Raw genomic sequence first — 18,959 nt, 5'->3', positions numbered from 1 at the left:
GAGGTTCATTTTTGTGTTAGCTTCCATTCTCAAGGGTGGATGGATACTTTTATCCAGTCGGATGAGCTTCTTGTTTAGGAAATAACATATGTTATAAGATGACTAACAAGATTTAAGAACGAGGCTTACAAATGAATCATTTAGTCCAGTCTTATCCCAGAGATCTCCGAGGATCTGAGATGAACACAAATGGAGAACTCAGTTGCCTTTAACGTTCTTACACACAATATTTTATCTGCTTTGCTTTGGAAACATTTTCATAGATAATAGCTCCTGGGAGGAAAAGCCTTTACCTCACCACTTTGGAACAGCAGAAATACTATCCGTTAGTGCTTGTTTCTTTCAGTTGTTTAGTCTTAACGCAGAACTGTAGACTGACTCCCACCAGACTAAGGATTTCAGCTGAATGATTACGCCACACACTGCGGAAGGCAGACAATTATTTTCTAAATTGAAAACAGATTCTTTTCCCAGTGTCTTTCTTGGCGATATTTCTCTTTATCCATACAATTTTAAGGCATGCTATGTTCTCTGATGCCCTGCAACTGGTGGGTGGTCCTAAATGATCCATGAGAGCTTGAAGCCTGGCTCTGCAGGCCTAAGCAGAATTGTTTCTGACATAGGATGGTGAATATGGACAATGGAAATGTATGTCTATGCGCAAAGGTGTCTAAACAAATTCTTCATATGGCCATAAATATTATTTGCTTTAAACTTCAGCTAGGGGTAACTCCGCCTTGCATCCAGTTCTTTCACCCAGAAGATGCAGTTAGGTGCAGGACAGCACAGCATCACTGGAACCAGCTGCATGGGTCTGGCTGCTTGGTTGTTGACAGAGCATGCTGGGAACCAATTTACCTCCTACTCTGAGTGGACAGATTTCTCAGCCTCCAGAGACATCTATCCTAACCTGGAGTGTCTGATATCATGGCTGTCAGAGACACTTGAAGACATTTGAAATGCTGGTGCCTAAGTCACTTGGGTAATTTCTGTTAACATCATCTTCTCAGAACTATTCAGTTCATCACAATATCTTGGGAACTGATATTTTAAACTGGGTTGCATCAATTTAAACCAGAAATGAGGTATTGACAATGAGTGCTATGAGGGAGATGGGAATGAGATGAAAATTGGATGCAGATTGTTTCCTTGGGTTTCAAAAATTTTCTCAGGCATTCTCAATTATTCTGATATGTTTGTGTTGCTCCTTGCCCTACTAGTGATAATGGAGTGATCTGTTAGTTGTTCCAGGGCGTGAGCCAATGCTGTATTTATAAAAAGAAGTGTCAGAGTGTTGAGCTAATTGAGGGATTCAAATGGCCAAATGTTCTGGGAGCAGAAAATAATGGCATGCAAAGCACAAACAGGTCTGGAACAAAAATGGAAATACCTCCCTGTAAAAAACCATTATGTAGGCAACTGAGTGAGGAACATTTCCATCCACTGGCTGTTTCTGAAGGCTGACAACAATTACTAGGCCAGAAAACCTAGGTTTGCATTAGCAATTACACCTTCACAATTCTTTTTTTTTTTTTGCCCATGGGACAATGTTTATTCCAATTCAAACTGAAAAGTCCCATCTAATGTGGATCTTGCTGAGCCCTTGAAAATCTTCTATACCCCACAGTGCATTTAATTTTCTTTTTTTCCTTGCATCTGGCTTCAGTTATTACATTTCTTACAAACAAGAACCAGCTGTGGTGCTGCAAGTGCTGTGGGGCCTGTAGCCATGTTCTGTTGCTTTAAGCCTTTCTGATGGTATGAGTGTAGGCTGGGACTGAAGATGGCAGTCCAGATACATAGGATATGAGTTTATTGCCATATATGTTCAAACAGTTTTACCAATTTGATTGCAGCTACTCTTGGTCTCGATTCCCCATTCCTTTCCTGCTGCCAAACAGCAGCCCTGGTGCAGCTATCTGTAGCTATGGGTAGGTCTGTTTGTTGTGATACTCTTTCATCTGGCTTGCTTTTCCCAAAAGAAAAGTGCTGTGACATGCACTGAGTGTTCTGTGTGGTTTCATCCATGTTAGCCAACTAAAGAAGGGCAAAGCATGGTTTCAGGCACTGGCTTATGGCAAATACAGAGTTTAAGCATGTGGGTATGGGCTGTGTTATGCTACTTGATAAGGAGGTCCCCAGACTACTTTATTAAGTAACTGAGATGTAGCCACTGACTCTGTCATCTAACAGTAAAAAAACATAGCATGTTTCTTTAGTTAGTACTGGAACTTGTGACTTTCCTGTGAATATATAAAGCACAAAGGGTCTCTTTCTTTGGCGGTAAAAGTCTCCCTTGGATCCTCACCAGTATTTGTTATTTCCAGAGTTTTCTCTTGAGTGCTGGAGTGTATGGAGAGATGTGGATTCCAGGCTAAATGGTCTTCATTAAACAACTTCAGCTTTTGTTATATTCCTTATACTCATGACTTTCAGTCTTGTACCAGAGACCTCATTGGATTTGGCACAGAACAAATCTGGAAGAAAAAGATGGTGTTTGCCTCCAGAATAGTTGTAAAAGAAGAGGCAGATAGGGCACTTGGGGAACTGAAATTGAAGAACAGCACCGGTGTAGCAGTCGGCACATTAGCTGCCATGTCACTGCTATGTTTAGTGTCCTATAGTCTTAGCTGTAGTTGGTTTTGTGCACCTATTGCCTTGGTACTATAGATAGAGTCAGAAGGTGTGCTTTCTTCCAGGGCTGGGAAAGATCCTCACTGCGCTGCATAGATGTTCAGATAGGTGGGCAGGGATCAAACATCATGGTGTTGCTTAGCAGATTTTCACCTTAAAAGTCAAGTCAAGGTAGCGAAAATGAATGCAACCTGGTCACATTTAAATTGTTAAATTCAGAATCTAGTGATTAAATTAAAATTAACTAGATCAACTAATATCCCAAATGTGAAAACACAAATAACTTCTATTCTGTTGTAAACACCTGTATTTTCTGTGATTTTTGATTCTGTGAGGCAAAAATGAAGATTTTTTTGTTTCTGGCAATCGCTTCACTGTATTTCTTCGTAGGTTAAAAGGGTAGAGAACTGTTTGTAGCATAAATTAAGATGTGCTAGTCAATCCATGGTGACTGCTCCTGAGCATGCTCTTAGCACCTTGCAAAAACATTTTATTTTCACCTTCATTGAAAGAGAATTAAATTAATTCTTATTAGCAGTCATCTGGTGATGTTCAAGGACATACACAGATATTGTGGCTGAGCCTACATATCACAGTTTATTCACCTGTTTTATCTTGATGATCCAACAAGTACATTGGAGATGTAATTTTAGTTGGAAAACTTTTTGTGCATTAGATTTTCCATTTTTCTGCTGAGCTGTTCTGTAAAAATATTATCAGAACACGTATTCTTGAAAGTCTGAGAACTGTGACATCTGATATAATAAGTTGTCTACTTATAGAAACTTATCTATGGAGAATTAGGACACACACTGTAAATTATTTGTGTAATAGTATCACTTGACATAGATTGATCAAGGGTCATCCATGCGACCCTCAAAGTTCTCACTGTACTAAGTGTACAATGCACTGAGTGTAAGAAAAGAAGGAAGAAAAAAAAGAAACCTTCCATTATCAAGCCTCACCTCAGAAACCAAGGAACAGGGAAAAGAAAACAGAAAAGTGTTACTCCTGTGATACACGAGGCTTCATCTTAGCCACTGATAACTGTCAAAGGCGGACATGACTAGTAAAGCACAAGTTTTCATTATATTGATTAAAAGAATTAGTCACATTGAATAGATCAATAGATTCTTCCCTTCTTGACAGCTTCACATCAAGATGTAATGTTTTTCTGGAAGGTATGGTTTAGCCTAACAGAAGTTTAGGATTCAACATAATATTAATTCCCTGAAACTCAGAATCTTTTGCTACGCAGGGGTGAATGAATACTCTAAAAATCCTCCACTCATATTAAAATCTGTAGGTCTATGGGAATGACCAGTCTGCTGGAATACACGGCATTGCCACAGAAACAACAGCCATTTGCTCACTGGGGATCAACCCAACTCAAACATACTTGCTTTTTTTTATTTATTTTTAATGTACAATATTTGGAATTGGCAGATGCAGTACTGGAGCATTTTTGAAGATTGTTTGCGTAGGCCAACTTGAGTAAATACCCTACTGCCCTTCCTAAAAATAAAGATGTTTTCCTGCTTGGATATCTCCTGGTATTTTTATTTATTTAATTATTTATTGGAAATTAGAACATTAGATGAAAAGCTCTGAGAAAGCAGTCCTCTACTGTACATTTGATGATATTCCAATTTTCTCTGTTTTCTTCAGAATAGGTAGGATTCCTTTCCAAAAAAATTCCTGGTCTTTATTGCCTATAATATGTTTGCATTTGGAAATAATCTCCAACCAAGTACTCACAGAAGAAAATTCAGCATTTAGCAGATATCACTGGCATGCCTATGTCAGCACTGAAGACAGGCTGAACCTTATAATACCTCCTTAGCCCAGGTGCACACTGTGCTGACACAGCTGTGGCTTTGCTGACCTAGGGGCACTTAGGCCAGCAACCCTTGCAGCTGGGCAGTGGGATGCCTATGTAAGGCAACCAAACCACAGCAGGCTGAGCATTGTCAGTGTGGAGATTTCCATATGAGAAGAAGCGAATTAGACTTCCTTTGGTTGGTTTAATTCCTTTTATAAGAAAATGCATCTAAAGTAGGTCAGCTGTGCCTATCGTTCGTCACTGATTGCAAATGGAGACTTGCTATTTCAGATATAGGTAATCACCTAAGCAGCTGTGTTGTTACATTTGAGTTAGCTTGATTCTGGCCAGTTTAAAGCGTATGTTTCCCTTCACTCAGATAGCATCTCCTTTGATTTTTACAGCTAGCTTTCAAAGCTTTCTATTATATTGCCTTGCACTGGTGCTACCATCTCCACTGAATGCTTGTGCATTCAAAAATCCACAAGCAAAATATTTTCAGCCCATCCCTAAGATATATTTTTCTTCTTGGAAGTTGGAGGGAAAGCATGAATATATGCTAACATCTTTGGTAAAGAAAGCTGTAATTCTTACAAAGAGTTAAAAAATACTGCTGAACGTTGCTATCTGAGAATTGATCTTATTGATGCTAATAATTCAGTTCGATGGCTTTGGGCAGCATTGAGCATATTTAGGAAAGGACAAAGGGAAATGGTTTCAAACCAAAAGGGGGGAGATTTAGGTTGGACATAAGGAAGAAGTTTTTTACAATAAGAGTGGTGAGGCACTGAAACAGGTTGCTCAGAGAGCTGGTGGATGATCCGTCATGGAATGTAGACATTCAAGATAAGGCTGGAAGGGGCTCTGAGAAACCTGGTCTGACACCAGCTGTAGGTGTCCCTGTTCATTGTAAGGGAATTAGACTAGGTGGCCTTTAAAGGTCCTTTCAAACTCAATTCTTAGTTTCTGTGACTGTATGAAAGAAACTTGTAGGCAATTATTATTAAGACTTCTTATTGTCATCTGAAATACTCTGCTCACTGCAAACAGTGACTTTAGTTCTAACATGTGCCTATGAGATAAAAGATAATTTTACAATGAGCAAATCTGATTCTTACCATCATATTAGGGTTGCTACGTTCACTCCTGGCTCAAGCTGCAATTGAGCACTGCAGATGTATCCAGGAAGAAGGGCTATGAGTTGTTGTGAGTGACTTGGAAAATCTGCAGAACTCGTGTCTGGCAATTCCTTGAACAGCTACGTAGCAAAGCTCTAGCAAAGAAAGAAGCATGACCCCATTCTGAGGATATATTCCCTCCAGAAAGCACACTTTTTCCACACTAAAAATATGCTTGAGATGTAAGTAAACAAAGTAAGCGTTTGACCCCTACTACTCTGACTAGCAGAATTTTTACAGCTTATCATGTTTGGGAAGTATTAATTACACAGCAAACTTCTTTACCTCCAACAGGTATGACACTCTTACTTATAATGTTTCATTCAGCTAGAAAATACTGGGGGAACCAACGTGAGTTCTACCTCTGCTTCTCAGCTCAAGGAATAATTGATGTCCACTACTTTTAAACATGGACTTTTAAAATCCACACGGCCAGTGCAGACTGATGGACTTTTGACCATTACTGGGAGCTCCCTGGGAGCAGAGTAACAGACATCTCAAATTCCTCAAGTCAAAGACATGTTATTCATGAACACAGACACAGAAATTTAGTTCAGTCTGCTGGGAAACTTCATGAAAAAAAAAAAAAAAAAAAAAAAAGAAAAAAGACTGTAATGACCCTGTGCCCCACTGTCCTGACCTTCCTGCCCTCCTCTCAATTTATTCACAAAATATAAAATCTGGCAAATGTACAGTACAGTCTGTGTGCATGAGCAGCTTGGTGCAGTTCTTCTACAGGAGAAACTTGAGAGCAGTCTCTATCTCTCAGTAGCAGAAATGATTGAGGTATCAGATGACTGTATTTAAACACTTTGATTTTTGTTACTCCTCACACCTGCCAAAACAACTACATTTGATTCAACTCTGCATAGATCATGTGGGCAAAGGATATATGGAATCAAACCCTATGTGAACCATATGATTTGGAATAAAAATTCTCTAATGAATTTTTCTCTGCTTTATTTTTTTGGATTTTTGGAGGCAGGCAATAGAAAATATTTCTAGAAATCATCCTTGGGCTCTTTATATAAAAGTACTTGATAACTGTCATTCATTTTTCTGCCTACTTTTTTTTTACTAAGTAATAGGTGCAAATAATTTGTATATCAATTTCTTCTGGCTCTGAAGTCCCTCCAATATGGATGTATTTCAGTTTTCCAAAGGAAAAAGGATAATCTTATATCTTATCAATAGGGAACTGTGTTGTTTCAAGTTTCCTCAAAAGCTTAGTGACTACTTGAGCCTTGAGGGGTTTATTGCAGACAGCATGTTCCAGTAGGTCCATTTATTTATAGTGAGATATTAATTAAATCTGTGGCTCCTCAGTTTATATTCAGAACACTCATTCACTCTAGTTGTTATTTATAGGATACCTTTTAGTCCTGTCTGTATTATGTGTCTCTCCTGTTGGCAACAAGGCTTGAATGTCATTTAAATGGTCTTACAGTAAATGTCATCTAGATGAAATGGTTGCTCATTGGCCCTTCATGGGGGAGGCCTTTGTACTTGGGCTATTTCTATTAATGGTGCATAAGAACATTACATTGATGGGTTGTGGATCTCCATTTGTTCCCAGTCAGCTCCCATAACCCTTCTGCTGCTATCTCGTTCTTTGCTTGTGTCCTCCTGGTCTGGATTTTCATTGGTCCTCTTACCTCTCTTCTTCATTTGGCATTTTCCTTCACCTGGTTCTAGTCACTTATCCACTTCATGATATATCCATCACCTCTAGTCTACTAAAACCTACACAGTGATAGTTTCATTATATTAAGTTTGAAATTAACATAAGAAAAATATTGCTCTTCACTAAATAGTTGAGAAAATTATTGCCTTGTTTCTGTACATGGGCTCCATTGTCTCTATCTGTGTTCATAAAAATACCAAGACCCAAAAAAATACACTGTTCTGCTCATGTTGTGTGACTATGCACATCAGTCTTTCCCTCAGTTTTTCCATCTGTGAAATGGAACAATGTCAGTAGCCATCTTTGGAAAGGGCTTTGCTGTATGCTAGTGGAAGTGCTACATAACAGCTTTATTTCCATAATAATTATTACTATTCACACCCATGGTTTCAGGCCTTTATAAAACTCTGTTACCATTCAGATGTACCTCATTTTTTTGATCGACAGGCTTTCGTATTTTTTCATGTTTCCCCAAGTTGGTGTCAAATCCAGGAAGGCAACAACAAAGAACATCATCTGCAGAACTTCCATTAGCTCTAGTTTTCACAAGAAGAACCTCTGTGTACCCAGTATAATCCACATCAATGAAACAAGTCATTAGGGGCTCACAAAACAAGAAGGACATAGAGCTGTTGGAGCAAGTCCAGAGGAGGGCCATGAAAATGATCAGAGGGCTGGAGCACCTGCACTATGAGGGTAGGCTGAGAGAGCTGGGAATCTTCAGCCTAGAGAAGAGAAGGCTTTGGGGGTACCTTATAGCAGCCTTCCAGTATCTGAAGGGAGCCTACAGGAAAGCTGGGGAGGGACTCTTCATAAGGGCAGGTAGCAACAGGACAAAGGGAAATGGTTTTTAACGGGAAGGGGTAGATGTAGATTAGATACTAGGAAGAAATTCTTTACAGTGAGGTGGTGAGACACTGGAACAGGTTGCCCAGTGAGGTGGTGAATGCCCTCTCCCTGGAAGCATTCAAGGCCAGGCTGGATGGGGCTTTGAGCAGCCTTGTCTAGAGGGAGGCATCCCTTCCTATAGGAGGGGGGTTGGAACTAGATGGTCTTAAAGGTCCCTTCCAACTCAAACCATTCTATGCCTCTATGATGATTCTATGACTTCTTTTAAGTGAAGTAGTCAAAACAACTGGGAATAATGTATATCCCCATATGACAAACATTTCTAGTAGCCATTACTTATTTTCAGTGTCTGCTATGATAAGTCGTTGTAGTCCCATGACTTCAATCTTTTTAATCCAGTGCTGAAAGAACTTTTTTGGATTAGTCAGGGAGAAAAAGAAAGAATGTACTAAAATTTCACACGAAAAAGTGAAATTAATTTTGTAGGAATGGTTTTAAGGTGTTCAAGGGATTTCTGTTTACTTTGCTTTGCTATCTTTGTACTTGAGGCTATAAATCCCTATGTAGTGACATTCAGAAGAATCTTTGTCTTCTCCTGCAGAACAAGGCTTTCAGAAATTAGTAACAGAGCCATTGACCAGACCCACTCGCCAAACATATTCTGTCAGCAAAGTTATTGTAAAAAGAGATGGGCAGAAGTCCTGTTCTACACTGTGAGGGGCTCCACAATATGCACACAGAACCACCTGTTCTACACTGTGAGGGGCTCCACAATATGCACACAGAACCAAACACCTGCTCTTGAAATTTATTTCTTCTCTATTGATGTTTGCTAAATTTATCTGAGCTTTGAGACCTTACAAACCTAGAGAATTAAAACCAAATAAGATTGTTCACCAGCTTCCCCTAAGCCCCCAAGCACTATTTATAATTTCTGTAAGCCTATATTACCTCTGGTCCAAATTCTTTTGGATGACAAAGGTCACATTCTAACTATTATTACTGGAGAAGTGAATTCTCAGTGTGACATCATAAACAGGCACTTAATTACCCCATTTACTAGGACACTACAGCTGTTAGATGAATATTTGCATGCAAAAAGCCACTGTACTGAATTTGCAGTTTCAAGGACAGAAGCCTCACATAAATTGGTTATTTCAAACTTACTTTTAAAATATTCATGATAGATTTTATAATAAACAATCTGATGTAGTACATTAAATTTCTGTATTGTTTGCTTCAATTTCTGACATAACTAGCTATGAAATACTTATTGCTTCCAGTGCTCCATTGATGCTGCAAATCAGGAATTAACCAGAAGTTGATCAAGTTTTGGATACAATACTGGTAATATTTTTTTATCCGCTTGTCTTGACAGGTATTTCAATTCTAATTGCATTTAATGAGATTACAAACTAAAGCAATTACTTGAATTACAAAATAACAAGCTTTCTATTTTATTATTTAGCTTACAAATGTGAAAGCAAATTATTTCTTGTTGAATGTCATTCAGTGAAAAAACTCCAACATCATTACATATTCTCAAATTAAATTCCAAGGTGTGATAGTACAATGGAAATTAAGGCTTTACTTGGCAAATGGTTTTTGCCAAGTACCATAGTAAGGTTTTCTTGAGTTTTCACGTATATGAAATAGTCATTAAAACTAAAGTGTATTTTTTTTGATCCTCAGCAATTTGAATCTTTTAATGTCAAAATCAACAACAACAAAAAATACAACCAACCTGTCACTGATTTTGAATCCATAATCTTTTTCAGTAAACAAATAGTTCAGTGAGTAATGAAAGAATCAAAGCCCTGTTTCCTATTACTAGTCTCCTTTATCTTGTCCCCTGTGTGTGGCTCTCAGTATCATCCCTTTCTGTCTGTGTCTCTGATGATGTCTCACTAAGTGCAGTCACGCATGCCATGTCTGGCCAGCCTGCAGTTGCTAAAGGGAATATCTAATGACTGAATTTAATCTGATTTCCACTCAAACAAGAAACACCATAAGATCTTCATCATTTGTACATAAGGAACAGTTGAGCTCTCCTCAAAATTCACTGAAAAAATTATATTTTCATTAAGGAAGACAGGACAAGGCCCCTAACAGTAAGAGACGACTTGAATACCTCAGTTGCTGGCTTATCCCTTACAACTGGGAATATGTATGCATCACCTGAAGAGTTATCAACTCATCAGCTTCCAAAATAGATCTTTATTTCTGATGATAACAAACACCAGATTATGCTGCTGGCAGAAACTGTCGTCACAAAGTTTTGGACAAAACACTCAGTGGCTGCTAAAACTAAAATTAGCAAGATTGAAACCAGTTGCTTTAACTGTAGATAGCATTCTGTTGGCAGAGATGATACAGAAAAAAAGTTGTTTCTATTTTTCCCTGTTGCATAGAGAAGTTTGGAGTGGGAGGGAGAGGGTATATGGCTTGTCATCCATAGATAATCCCCAAACCAATAAGCAAAGCAGAGAATGGACAACAGACAAAAAAACACATGGAGATCCCCTCCCAGACCACTGTCACAATATTCTTGTTCCTTGGAGGGGTTTGTGCATGCCTCCACTGCAATAGTGACGGAGTAACTGTGACTCCCATAAAAACAATCCAAAGCTGAAAGCCAGATGGCTTTATGTGGAGCAACAACATTATCTATTGCCTTAAGAAGGTAATTGTGTTTAATTTTCAAAATTTCCTGTGTTGAAAATGTTTCCAGACTGTTACCCCTTCTCCAGTCCAAGTGAAAAACAAAATGCCATTCAGCAACAGAGATGGGGCTGGATCCAACATAAACACTTCTCAGTTAGGCATTCTCCATCGAAGTGCATAGTCATTTTTTCCATATACAGTGAGAAAGACAAAGCCTCTGCTTAAAAGGCATTCTTCTCCAAAGAGGGGAAGGGCTAAAATGTCTTAGCTGTCTGCAAGCTGGCTAAGGATTAGAGTTTAACACCAGCCTCCATTCTAATGTACTTATTGCTACAGCCACTAAGTAAAAGTATTACTGTTACAGATGTTCACTACTGCAAATAGAAGATCTGCAGCTGGAAAGGCTGCTATTTGATCTTCCTCTTTCAAAGAAAACACCAAGCTTATTCAAGAAAAACAATTTACAGGAAAATGGATAAATAATTTTGCTTTGTTTCATCATTAATCCCCCTCCACGCAGTCCCCACAAATCACTCACACGAAATGTGCTGCCTGAGCCATACTCCATTCATCTGAGTCCTCCACATAAGGGGGACATAATCAGTTGATGTAGTACAACATTCCCAGAGAAATTTCCAGACAGACACAAAATTTTTGTAGAGATAAACAATAAAAGTGTTTCTTAAAGCATGTACTACTATACTTGTGGGACAGGGTTAAATCAGGTGTGGTAAACCTGAGAAAGATGGTCAGGTGTGACTGAAGCTGCCTTTGATTTCTCTTTTGCCACAACTACCTCACCAATTTTCTAGTATTTCCTGATTTTACAGCTCTTTGACATTTTGGAATTGCAGTAGAGACATACAGTGATCTTGTCTGGCTGGCAAAGCATCAGTTTAAAAGCCTGTTAGTACCAAATACAAGTGTGAAAAACTTGACAGAATAAGAAAAGGACTTTTCATCCATCTCTGCTTCCCAAGAGTGGCTTTATAATGGACAAAATGGGACAGCTGATGGAAGGTGCCATATTTCTGGGCTGTATTCTTAGCACAGTTTCCAGCTTGTGGTGCTAGCACCTTGCAAATGTGTGAGAAGGAAGGGAGTCAGCTGCACATGGTTAATTTTTGCTACAAGTCCTGTACCCAGAGATGCTCTCTGACTGATACTTGGAGGTGGGCAGAGGAAATATCAGGGCTAAGGAAAAGAGATGACCTGTCTTGATCTTTCACTGCCTCGCTACCCATGGCTGGTTTCGTCATGGACAAGGTCTAACAATGAAGGAATCATTTTCTTACTGTCTCAAGGAAGGGAAAAATAGATGCATCAGTAAGAAAGAAGAAAGTCATCTCTTTCTCCATCCCTCAGAAAAATCCCTTACTTGAACTCCAGATTTCAGTTGACTTAGAATTAATTAACTGGTGTTAATTAACTAATGTTGTAGAGCCACCGCAGACAGTCCCTTCCATTGATAGGAAAACATAGAGAAAACATAAACTTGGAGAAAGATGAAGTCTACTCATCTCTTGCCACTGAAAAGTCTTTTCATTCAAAAGCAACAGGATGCAACTGGATCACTGGGTGGTAACAGGGCACAACAGACCAGAAATTATCTGGTTTAGACACTTGTTCTCTATGTATCTTCCTATATCTGGCACTAGCAGTGAAAGATGGAAAAAATCCTTTTTTATTCATTTTTGTTGGGAGGACAGAGTTTAACTATCATTCATTTAGATAAAATGGCTGTATTTAGAGTTACAGAATCATAGAATGGCTTAGGTTGACCTTATAGATTACCTATTTCCAACCCCCCCCAGTCATTGCAAGTTGCTGATACAGGTAGGTTCTTTTTTACTTGTTATTTATTAAATTGTGATTCAATTTAGTACTTGTGCCAGTTCTTCCCATTCTCCCTGGATTCCCTGTGTCAGAACTTAATGTCAGAAGTCCAGAAGTGAACTGTAAATTATCAATGACTGGTTAATATCTTAATCAGAAACAACATCTATCTCTTGAACAGCTCATGAATGCTAAGAGCTGTAATTAAAACTGTAGATGTGTTATCAGATAAAATCAGGATATGTTTTCTTTCAGTAAACAATTATTTTGTTGCTTCTCATAGCCTCCAGAAAACCTGGGATTTTAGTTCTTAACTTGCTTCCTATATAATGAATAAGAACAGGCATGAAATGCCTTTTATTGGTTTTCAAAATCCTGAATAAGCTTTGGTGCGCTTTGCTGGTATCAGCCCAAATCTTTGTGGGAATTCACTATAGTAGAGTTTAAAAAGCATTATTCTGGTGGGTGCTTTATGTACCTTCTCAAAATAGAGAACGCTATCCATCTGCTTTGTCCTTTGGTTCTATTCACTTTAGCTTCCTACAATTAAAAGGTTTGGGTTCTGATGGCTCTGCTCCTAGCAGCTGATTTTCATTAAAACTTTGATGAGAAACTTAAGCTGGAATCACAAACATCTGCAGTAAAACTTCCTCCCTGCTAATAGAAGCTTCTTAGAAGCTTCTTTTTCTTTGTTAGAAAAAAAAAAATACCAAATTGCCCTTTATGGGAGTTAACCTAATGTAACCCTAAGGATCTGAAATGAATTTATTTAAAGGTCTGCTTTTTCAATGGTAGGTGCAGTTTCCATTAGCTTAAAAGAATATAAAGATTTCTGTCAAGCTAAAGCCCTTTATTGGTTTAGACATCAGGATTATGTCTTCTGCTATTTCTTTTAGAGCTAGTTTGTTTTGAAGAAATAATACTACGAGTAAGTATCACCTAATGCCTTCTCTAAACAGTCTGTAAGGCCTCCTGTTCCAACACTTTTTGGGAAAGGGATGAAGGCAATTTGGTGATAATTTGAGTATTTGTTAACAACTGGCTAGGGTTTTTGCTTATTCAATTTCAGATATTTAATGTAAGCTATTCTAGAAAGGCGAGGTTGCCATAATCCTGCACTCATTATTTCTTCTTACCTTACAAAACCAGAAAGGAAGTACCTCAGATATTGTTGCTTGTTTTTAAGAACTTAGATTAGCAGATACTGCTAGAAATCAGGTGGGAAAAAATGATGGTTAAACATGTCATTTTATTGTGCAAGCTCCAACAGTTTACTTCTGCCTCTTACTGACTTCTATAGTAAATAGCTCATTTTTGCCCTGGCATTTGCAATAATTTCCTTTAAAGGACTAGTCTTATTTTGCCTTCCTCTGTGTCAAAAGCACTGATGCTGGAAACAGTTTTTAATTTATCCATCGATATCATTCTTTCCTGCACTCTGAGAGTTGGCTCTCTGCCTTCTACCCACTACTTTATTATTATTATTTTTACCCTTAAGGCTTTGGATTATGTCATTCTTGCTCTATTTTTTTCCTCTCCTTCAACTATTTGCTTCCTTTCCCACTATATGCTTCAATTCTTTCCACAGAGGATGTTTCAATTCATCTTTTCTCACTTAGCAAATATCTCCACAGAATGTCTTCTCTTTTTTTACTAATCCTTTCTCTGCAGCCCTCCTATACTGGGCTTTCTTCGTTATTTTCTGGAACCTCCTGTAGTATATAAGTGAATTTTCATCTGGATATCACCTTAGATTCATTTTGCATTAAAATGAGTAACTACACAGTGTGAATCACAGGGAATCCTTTGCCATGTTCTCCAGTATTTGAGGTCTTGCCCCACTGATTATTCTCGCCTGAGACTCTATACTATTCCATTGATTACAAGCAACTTTGATCCTACTGGGAAATAAAATTGGTATCTATACAATTGAAGTCATCATGTCAGTGAAATTTGCAAATATAAACGTTGACAGTAGCAGGTTTTAGATCCAAATGGTGATGTACAACCTACGTCTTATTTTAAAGGTATGTTTTAGACAGTGGGATGTAACTTTTCTCAGAAGGTCATTTGTGTCTCTGTGTCTCACAATTCCCTTTTTCTTCTGTCCTCTTTATGCAAACAGGTTGAACACAAATCCAAGGATTCTTAATGTTTACAATTCACTTGCTTGCTTTCATTTGCAGTTGGGCTGTCAGTCTGAAATTCCATCATCTCTGATGAGCCTTCCTTGCAAAATATTTAAATTCCTCCTTATTTGGAAAAAAAATAATCTTTAACTTAATGCAATCAGCTGCAATTGGGCTACACTGATGAGCTGGATCTGGAGCTTTGGGCTCATGCCCCCTCAGGATTTCAGCACCATAACATCTTCCCTGCATGCCTTATTATGCTCCTACCCCAAGGAACTTAGACATCTTAAATTACACGAGTGAGATGAGTACTTCACAGAGTGCTGTTCATACTGATCTGCCTATTGATAGGCAGTCCAATACAACTGGATCCATTCTCTATTGCTTAATTACCTTTAAAATTTAAATTTGTAACTAACTTTTAGTATCAACATGGCTATTTTTAATTTCCACTCGTTGCATGTCATTGCACCTTCATGTGTTAGATCAGTGAAACTCTTACTGAAAAACTGTTGTGTATGTCCTTATGCAATTAATCCCCTGAGCTAAGTATGTTGAATTATAGAATCTCTCAGTTACCTTCAAATTCCTAGCAATTTAATCCTTTTCATGATACTTTCTGAATAATGTTCAGCAATTTATAAGAATTCTTGTTGAAACAGAGGCATAGAGCTAGATACATTATTTCATAATGGCCACTACCAGTGCTCATTATGCAGATAACATGACCTTGCATTTGGTGGAATGTAGTTAATTTAAATATCTAAATGTTCTCTAATCTGTAGCTAATTAATGGAGCCATCCTGAAGTCCTTGCAGAGGAAGAGCCTCCTTTGAGGAAAAACCAGTAGGAATTAGGGAATTTAAAAACCTGGTGCCTCCATTACTATTTGTGAAATTTGGGCTTACACTCGAACGCAATGCCCGATTCAAATTAAAAAAAGTTTAGGCATAGGTTACATGCCTAAGTTATATGTACTGAACCCCAGTTATGTATTCATTTATTACCAGGACATCAAGCTATTTAGATATTGCCTGAGGTCCAACTCATACGCATGATCCACGTTGTGATGGGGTACAGCAAGTCAGCCTAGTATTGAAAATATAGTTAGTCTCTTCTCTCTGCCATAAAGAGACTTTCATTCAAATCCAAGGTACAGGAAAGCTCCACTGTAACATTAATTTTGAATTTTTTAAACTGCTTCTCCAAGTGCCTCTAAGTTTAAGGTTGCCAAACTTGAGAAAGGAAGAGAAGTGGAAAACTGAGAAATATGTGCTAATACATACTTGTTTACATTAACTGAGGTTGCCTGTTCTGTCAGTTCATAATATTAGCTCCTACCAGGAATTAAGAACATCACATTCCTTGCATATTAGAAGCTCCCGCCAACACTGTTACAGACCTGGATTTCTGAAGACACTATGAAGTGCACACTAATGAGTGGGTCCAGTACTGTTCATCATGTTCTCTGCATGCTGAAATGCCATGCTTTCTATCTGCCCTGTGTTCTGCCTTCAGAGCAGCTTGTTTGACTTTGCGGTTGAGTGGCACCACAGACCTCATGAAGGTCTGTGCACAGAAAGCCTGTGGTTCCCTTAGCTCTGCCTCGCTAACCAACCGTCTTGTGTAACTTGGCACTATTCAATGTGACTAACAGCCTCTGTCTGCTTGGGAGAGCTGTGGGCCTGAGTCAATATTTAGATGAGAGAGCTGAATCAAGCCGTGTTGTGTAAAGGAGTTTATACTGTGGTTCCCTGTGAGCTGTGGGCTAAGAACTCAGGCTTGGAAAAGGCTGATTCAAAACTGTTTGGATAGGCCCTCTTCTCACTGCTGAATGAGAGGTGATGGACTTTGGGAAGAGGAAACCATCTGAGGGCTGGAAGAGACACTACCAGGTGTCACTCTTTGGTCCTCAGATCAACCTCTGGGCTTAGAGTAAGCTCCCAAGTCCCCATTATCAGCTCGTGAATCATTGCAACAGAGCCATCAGTCCTATCACAAAAGAACATCCTACTGGGCCTCTCTGGAAGTAGGCATAGAGGTGGGCCCTGAAACATTGTTATGGGGTACATCTGCATGTAGCAAAGGAACCTGAGCTTCTTCCTGATAACATCCTGCTGTCAAGAGCCTTGGCATAATTACTGCAGGTATTCATTTGGAATATGGGATCTGAACAGTATGTAAATGTTCCCATTGTAGGGACTGAAATAAACTGCTGGAAGAAACACCAGTTAGTGAGTCTGTTAGGTGAAGCTTCAGAGATGATTGAGATGGGTGAATAGGGCTTAAGTGTCATTCTTCTGTAAAGTCCAGTGTATATCCCACAGCACCTTCATAAAGTCTGTTAACGCAAATTTTTGGAAAACCATATAACAGAATCATACTGAGAATGGCCAAAAAGATTTAGAACCTTTATCCTATGAAATACAGCTACAAAATCCATTCAACTCCTAAATCTGGCCTTTCATTCAGTTTCCATTTTGTAAACAACAGGTGGCAATGTGGCTTCCCAGGGACTGATCCCAGGCCAACAGTGCAAAGATGTACATCCCATGGCATGGAGCCCATCCAAACCTCCAATGGCTCCTCAGAGTCCCTACACTGAGCAGAGCAGGGGTTAGACTCCAGTTTTCTCACACGGGTCATGTTTCACAGCAAGTCCCTCACAGGATAGGCAGGCAGGCAGGCATTTTGGGAGGCTGCACTGCTGCTTGGAGCCACAGCAGCGTGGGGGGTGAGCTCTGTTCAGTCCAGCATTAACCCCAACCATCTGAAAAGCTCGTACACTAATTTCCATGGATATTAGCTCTAATAATGGGAGTATGGGGGTGGATGGGTAGGATTAGCCTTGTGATATAAGAGATTGAGATCTTGATATTGTCATACTGACTTGGCTGTGCTAATCACACCTCATTTTTGGATGTCATGCTAGAACAACTCTTTCCCTTCCCATGACCTTATGTAACTCAATTTGCCTTTTACTTTGCATCTCCCACGTATGAGACATTACTGCTTCCCTCTCTCTGTGTCTCTCTGTGTATGCTGTAGTAATTTATTGTTTTCCCAAGCTGTGTTTTTTTACAGTTCATTCCAGATGTAGCCCTGCTAGAATAAGTATCACCCCATCCTCTAACAAACACAGTGACTGCTGGAAAACTTTCCACAGTCAAAATTTTTCTCAGATCTCTCTAATTTTATTTGTCACTAATCTCAACCTCATATTTTTTGGAAGGCATAAAATCTCTGCAGGTGTTTTCTCTGCAGGCAGTTTCCTACATGCGTTTGATTTATTATCCTTGCTCTCATCACCAAGAGGAACTTTTGGAGGTGGATGGCATTCAGAAACAGAAGCATAAACTTCTACCGCACAGTGTTTGCCCCCCAAAAAAGAAAGAAACTCTTTGTCAATTTAAGTGAATTAAAATCTTAAGCATAAGGCAAGCAGAAAAGTGTAGTGACAGTTAACCCTTCTAAAACAGCTCTGTTTGGACAAGCCTGCTTAGTATGTTGGCAGGAAAGTTGGAGACGTGCTAGGCTGGTCTCACTGCAAAGCACAGCAGCTGCCTGCTTGCAGCAGGCAGGGCATGTGTGCATTCTGAAGTCCTGAACTGTATCTCTCTAGTCTCCAAATGCAGCGTCTCAGACCCCCTGCAAAAATCTCCAGCATAGCTTTAAGGGTCGAATGATTAAGCTAACGTTAACCAGATGGGAACTTCGACACAGACAGATGAAAGCAGAAAAGCGCAGACACCAGAGAGAGAACGCAGTTACTGTACCTCAGCAAAAGGCACCCAACTTCCAGTAGCTACTGACTGCTGCTGCCCTCTGATAACAGTAGCTTCTTGCGTGCTGACCGCTGAGCTACCTTCAATGTCAAACAGAAAGACGCTTCCCGCGCTCGAGGCTGTGCTGGAGGAGAAGCATCTCGAAAAGAATAATATAGGAAAAACCAGGGGCCAGGCGGAGATCAAAGCCATTTCCTCCCCTTACATCCAGCAGTGGTCTTCTAGCGTCTTAGTAATTGTTTACCCTCTTCTGCAATCAGCCCCCCTTGGCTTAGTGGTGCCTCAGTTATTTTAACTTTCTTTCAGCGTTCAGTTTCCAGATGTGGCACTTCAAGGCAGTCTAACCAGATCCTTATTTAAAAGGGTGAAAAAAAA

At 39.2% G+C, this 18,959-nt stretch overlaps 1 protein-coding gene across 1 annotated transcript in view; it reads right to left on the bottom strand.

Moving 5' to 3' along the window:
- LOC104909840 (laminin subunit alpha-4-like) overlaps positions 1-18,953 on the bottom strand; it is a 39,776-nt gene extending 20,823 nt beyond the window's left edge. Inside the window, exon 1 of the mRNA XM_010707507.2 lies at positions 18,576-18,953. Within this exon, the coding sequence (XP_010705809.1) occupies positions 18,576-18,776 (201 nt within the window). The 5' untranslated portion in view covers positions 18,777-18,953. The remainder of the gene's footprint in view (positions 1-18,575) is intronic.
- Positions 18,954-18,959: the final 6 nt, after the last annotated feature.

Source organism: Meleagris gallopavo, chromosome 2 (genome assembly GCF_000146605.3).
Source record: "Meleagris gallopavo isolate NT-WF06-2002-E0010 breed Aviagen turkey brand Nicholas breeding stock chromosome 2, Turkey_5.1, whole genome shotgun sequence".
Taxonomy (NCBI): Eukaryota; Metazoa; Chordata; class Aves; order Galliformes; family Phasianidae; genus Meleagris; species Meleagris gallopavo.
This window is presented reverse-complemented; position numbering and strand designations above follow the sequence as displayed.